Genomic DNA, 5,544 nt, shown 5'->3' on the forward strand with positions numbered 1-5,544 from the left:
GTAATTCGTATGTTACGTGTATTTTTACTAATAAAAAGCTCATAAAAAATTAAAAGTTCTTGTTGCCTTTCTAAATAGCCAAAAAATTGGAGGGTAACTAGCCCTACTCCCCCGCTCCTTTTTTAAAAAAAATCGTGCGATCAAAGCTATAAGAAAGCCATTTAGCCGAAAAAAAGAAGAAAAGATTAATATACAAATTTCGTTTTTATTATTCATGTGCGGAGAGCCAAAATCAAAACATGCATTAATTCAGAAACCAAGTTTCACTCAGAAAGCAAGTTTTTTTTTTAAAGTAGAGTTGAGAGGAAGAGTCAAACTTTAGCGTAAAGAGCGGGGCGTTGAGGAGGGAACTGCCCCTTTCATATATGAAGTAATTTCTAGTCGTTTTAAGTTTTAATTTCGCTCCTTACTTTCAGTTAAAAAACTTGTTTTTTTATTTAATTGTAGAAAAAGCCAAGACAGATAGTCCAATCGAGTGAGAAGGAAACCTGGCATTAATTCCCCCCTTATTAGGATTGTATAAAAAAGAGGTTAGTTCATTTGTTAATAGATATTTCTAACTATTATCCGTCCATACGTTATTGCTAGGGCAGTAGAACCAAAGTAGATAGTCATAGAGCTAAGAGAGTGATAGAACCTAAAGTTTTCCAAGCGTTTGATTAATTTGGCTTGGGTAAACGGCGATAGTATGCGGGTGCCTCTCTCATTGGACCAACATTTGTTTGTTATCTTTTAGCAAGACACGCCTGCCTAGAGTCTCAGGCAGGTTGACCAAGAATTTAAAATTGACATAGGACAATTAGATTGCCTGGAATGAGAGGTAAACAAGGGACACTTACTATGGTCTAAGGCAGGCTGAACCAAGAATTTAGAATTGAAACATGAGACCGTTAATTTCGCCTAGAAATTAAAGTCAAAATGGGAAGCGTCTAAAGTCAAAATGGGACCAGTCTGCAATGAGCGTCAGGCAAGGCAATTGGTCCAATTTATAAACTTAGGCATTTGCTAGACTAATAAAAAATTTAATTCAATGTTAGTTGAACAACGAGTTGACTGAAACTGTAAAGGGGAATAAGAGTCCAAAGCCAACAAGGGCCTCCTATCTGCCTTTAAATGTTATTATAAGCTAAGACAGTTGGGATTGATTCGCTGCGTAAAATAAGGCTATTTAATTGTCCGAATCTAAGACATCTATAGCAGCACCCTTTGAAACTAGTAGTTGACAAATCTCCAAATAGCCTTCCGAAGCAGCAATTTGTAAGGCTGTGCATTTTTCCGAGTCTAAGGCATCTACAGTGGCACCCTTTGAAACTAGTAGTTGATAAATCTCCAAATAGCCTTCCGAAGCAGCAAAATGTAAGGGTATCCATTTTTCTGAGTTTAAGGCATCTACAGTGGCACCTTATGAAACTAGTAGTAAACAAATCTTAAACTTGCCTTCCAAAGCAGCAGCATGTAAGGCTGTCCAGTTTTCCAAGTCTAAGGCATCTACAGTGGCACCTTTTGAAAGTAGTAGTTGGCAAATCTCCAAATTGCCTTTCGAAGCAGCAACATGTAAGACTGTCCTATTTTTCGAGTCTAAGGCATCTACAGTGGCATCTTTTGAAAACTAGTAGTTGACAAATCTCCAAATAGCCTTCCGAAGCAGCAATTTGTAAGGCTGTCCAGTTTTCAAAGTCTAAGGCATCTACAGTGGCACCTTTTGAAAGTAGTAATTGACAAATCTCCACATTGCCATTGAAAGCAGCAAAATGTAAGACTGTCCTGTTTTTCGAGTCTAAGGCATCTACAGTGGCACCTTTTGAAACTAGTAGTTGGCAAATCTCGAAATTGCCTTTGAAAGCAGCAAAATGTAAGGCTGTCCTATTTTCCGAGTCTAAGGCATCTACAGTGGCACCTTTTGAAACTAGTAGTTGACAAATCTCCGAATTGCCATTTCTAGCAGCAACATGTAAGGCGGTACATTTTGCTGGTTTTCCACAGGAGAAGCCCATGTGTAACATATTCCAAATTCTATTGGGGTGAAAATAAATTCCGTTGCATTCTAAGAGATTTTCAATAATTGGTGATGTTGGTCTCTCGTCACCATATGAATATAGAGGCGACAAATCTTTGATAACTACAGCATTTCGATCCATTGGACACGAGGCTTTTACTTGTAGCCATTTCTTAATGCAATAGCCACAAAATACATGCTTATATTTTAAAGTCCGAAGAGGATCCTTCAGTTCATTTAAACAAATCGGACAAAAGAGACTCCTTTCCATACTCTTTGGTACTTCTTATGAAATTAGCTTTTGATACTGAGATGACTTGTTTTAAAGTGTATTTTTATATTAGCTCATAACATCATGGGAAATAACGTCATAATGATAATACAAAAGGGAAGTTCAAATAACTAGATTTTTTGTTTTCGTTTGACGTCATTGATGGTTGTAACCCATAGTATATGGCGTAATTCACGTTTTACAATATGTTGGGGCCAACCCAAATGCAAAGCATCATGAGTACGTAGCAGTCTTATGTTTAGCTGCTTGGAAAGGCAATTTTGCATTTCCAAGCAGAATATTCCGAGTTTAAGGCATCTACAATGGTCCCTTTTGAGACTAGTAGTTGGCAAATCTTCAAATTGCCTTTGAAAGCAGCAAAATGTAAGGCTGTCCTATTTTCCGAGTCTAAGGAATTTACAGTGGCACCTTTTGAAAGTAGTAGATGACAAATCTCCAAATAGCCTTCCGAAGCAGCAAAAAGTAAGGGTATCCATTTTTCCGAGTTTAAGGCATCTTCAGTGGCACCTTATGAAACTAGTAGTAAACCAATCTTCAAATTGCCTTCCAAAGCAGCAGCATGTAAAGCTGACCAGTTTTCCAAGTCTAAGGCATCTACAGTGGCACTTTTTGAAAGTAGTATTTGGCGAATCTCCAAATTGCCTTTGAAAGCAGCAAAATGTAAGGCAGTCCTATTGTTCCAAGTCTAAGGCATCTACAGTGACACCTTTTGAAACTAGTAGTTGACAAATCTCCAAATTGCCTTCCGAAGCAGCAACATGTAAGACTGTCCTATTTTCCGAGTCTAAGGCATCTACAGTGGCACCTTTTGAAACTAGTAGTTGACAAATCTCCAAATAGCCTACCGAAGCAGCAATTTGTAAGGCTGTCCAGTTTTCAAAGTCTAAGGCATCTACAGTGGCACCTTTTGAAAGTAGTAATTGACAAATCTCCACATTGCCATTGAAAGCAGCAAAATGTAAGGCTGTCCTGTTTTTTGAGTCTAAGGCATCTACAGTGGCACCTTTTGAAACTAGTAGTTGGCAAATCTCCAAATTGCCTGTGAAAGCAGCAAAATGTAAGGCTGTCGTATTTTCCGAGTCTAAGGCATCTACAGTGACACCTTTTGAATTTAGTAGTTGACAAATCTCCAAATTGCCTTTTCTAGCAGCAACATGTAAGGCGCTACATTTTGCTGGTTTTCCAGAGGAGAAGCCCATGTTCCAAATTCTATTGGGGTGAAAATAAATTCCCTTGCATTGTAAGAGATTTTCAATAATTGGTGATGTTGGTCTCTCGTCACTATATGAATATAGAGGCGACAAATCTTTAATAACTACAGCATTTCGATCCATTGGAACCGAGGCTTTTACTAGTAGCCATTTCTTAATGCAATAGCCACAAAATACATACTTACATTTTAAAGTCCGAAGAGAATCTTTCAGTTCATTTAAACAAATTGGACAGAAGAGACTCCTTTCCATAATCTTCGATACTATTTATGAAATCAGCTTTTGATTCTGAGATGGCTTGTTTTAAAGTGTATTTTTATATTAGCTCATAACATCATGGAAAATAACGTCATAATGATAATACAAAAGGGAAGTTCAAATAACTAGATTTTTTGTTTACGTTTTACGTCATTGATGGTTGTCAAAACTAGTAGTTGACAAATCTCCAAATAGCCTTTGAAAGCAGTAAAATATAAGGCTGTCCTATTTTCCGACTCTAAGGTATCTACAGTGGCACCTTTTGAAACTAGTAGTTGGCAAATCTTTAAATTGCACCTTTTGAAACTAGTAGTTGACAAATCTCCAAATAGCCTTCCGAAGCAGCAATTTGTAAGGCTGTCCAGTTTTCCAAGTCTAAGGCATCTACAGTGGCACCTTTTGAAAGTAGTAGTTGACAAATCTCCAAATGGCCTTTGAAAGCAGCAAAATGCAATGCTGTCCTATTTTCCGAGTCTAAGGCATCTACAGTGGCACCTTTTGAAAGTAGTAGTTGACAAAGCTCCAAATTGCCTTTTAAAGCAGCAAAATGTAAGGCTGTCCTATTTTTCGAGTCTAAGGCATCTACAGTGGCAAGTTTTGAAACTAGTAGTTGACAAATCTTCAAATTGCCTTTGAAAGCAGCAAAATGTAAGGCTGTCCTTTTTTCCGAGTTTAAGGAATTTATAGTGGCACCTTTTGAGACTAGTAGTTCACAAATCTCCAAATAGCCTTCCGAAGCAGCAAAATGTAAGGCTGTCCTATTTTCCGAGTCTAAGGCATCTACAGTGGCACCTTTTGAAAGTAGTAGTTGACAAAGCTCCAAATTGCCTTTTAAAGCAGCAAAATGTAAGGCTGTCCTATTTTTCGAGTCTAAGGCATCTACAGTGGCAAGTTTTGAAACTAGTAGTTGACAAATCTTCAAATTGCCTTTGACAGCAGCAAAATGTAAGGCTGTCCTATTTTCCGAGTCTAAGGCATCTACAGTGGCACCTTTTGAAACTAGTACTTGACAAATCTCCAAATTGCCTTGTCTAGCAGCAACATGTAAGGCGGTACATTTTGCTTGTTTTCCAGAGGGGAAGCGCATGTTCCAAATTCTATTGGGGTGAAAATAAATTCCGTTGCATTCTAAGAGATTTTCAATAATTGGTGATGTTGGTCTCTCGTCATTATATGAATATAGAGGCGACAAATCTTTGATAACTACAGCATTTCGATCCATTGGACATGAGGCTTTTACTTGTAGCCATTTCTTAATGCAATAGCCACAAAATACATGCTTACATTTTAAAGTCCGAAGAGGATCCTTCAGTTCATTTAGACAAATCGGACAAAAGAGACTCCTTTCCATAATCTTCGATACTATTTATGAAATCAGCTTTTGATTCTGAGACGGCTTGTTTTAAAGCGTATTTTTATATTAGCTCATGACATCATGAGAAGTGACGTCATAATGATAATGCAAAAGGGAAGTTCAAATAACTATATTTTTTGTTTTCGCTTGACGTCATTGATGGTTGTAACCCATAGTAAATGGCGTAATTCACGCTTTACATCATATTGGGGCCAACCCAAATGCAAAGCATCGTGAGTACGTAACAGTCTTATGTTTAGCTGCTTGGAAAGGCAATTTTGAGATTTTTCAAATATTAGTTTCAAAGGATGGCACTATAAATATCTTAGATTTGTTCTCTGTACAACACCCCTGGAAAAAACAACAACAAATAAACACGGATCCATGATCTTTTTTCTGAAATAAAACACAATTCCACATTTTTGCAGATATG

The 5,544-nt window shown here is 37.5% G+C and overlaps 3 protein-coding genes across 3 annotated transcripts; all 3 read right to left on the minus strand.

The window, feature by feature from the left end:
- Positions 1 to 1,565: 1,565 nt before the first annotated feature.
- On the minus strand, positions 1,566 to 2,267 carry LOC136025444 (ankyrin repeat and SOCS box protein 8-like). Its single transcript, XM_065701474.1, has one exon. It carries the CDS (start codon positions 2,265 to 2,267, stop codon positions 1,566 to 1,568), a length of 702 nt encoding a protein of 233 aa, XP_065557546.1.
- A 692-nt stretch (positions 2,268 to 2,959) lies between these two features.
- Positions 2,960 to 3,751, minus strand: LOC136025445 (ankyrin repeat, PH and SEC7 domain containing protein secG-like). The gene has a single exon (XM_065701475.1). It carries the CDS (start codon positions 3,749 to 3,751, stop codon positions 2,960 to 2,962), a length of 792 nt encoding a protein of 263 aa, XP_065557547.1.
- Positions 3,752 to 4,043: 292 nt separating this feature from the next.
- Positions 4,044 to 5,108, minus strand: LOC136025446 (putative ankyrin repeat protein RF_0381). Its single transcript, XM_065701476.1, has one exon. It carries the CDS (start codon positions 5,106 to 5,108, stop codon positions 4,044 to 4,046), a length of 1,065 nt encoding a protein of 354 aa, XP_065557548.1.
- Between the last annotated feature and the right edge of the window lie 436 nt (positions 5,109 to 5,544).

Source organism: Artemia franciscana, chromosome 3 (assembly GCF_032884065.1).
Source record: "Artemia franciscana chromosome 3, ASM3288406v1, whole genome shotgun sequence".
Lineage (NCBI taxonomy): Eukaryota > Metazoa > Arthropoda > Branchiopoda > Anostraca > Artemiidae > Artemia > Artemia franciscana.

Bases quoted from the DNA above. Each gene is read 5' to 3' on its own strand.
- LOC136025444 (XM_065701474.1), bottom strand. From the start codon at position 2,267: ATGGAAAGGAGTCTCTTTTGTCCGATTTGTTTAAATGAACTGAAGGAT.
- LOC136025445 (XM_065701475.1), bottom strand. From the start codon at position 3,751: ATGGAAAGGAGTCTCTTCTGTCCAATTTGTTTAAATGAACTGAAAGAT.
- LOC136025446 (XM_065701476.1), bottom strand. From the start codon at position 5,108: ATGGAAAGGAGTCTCTTTTGTCCGATTTGTCTAAATGAACTGAAGGAT.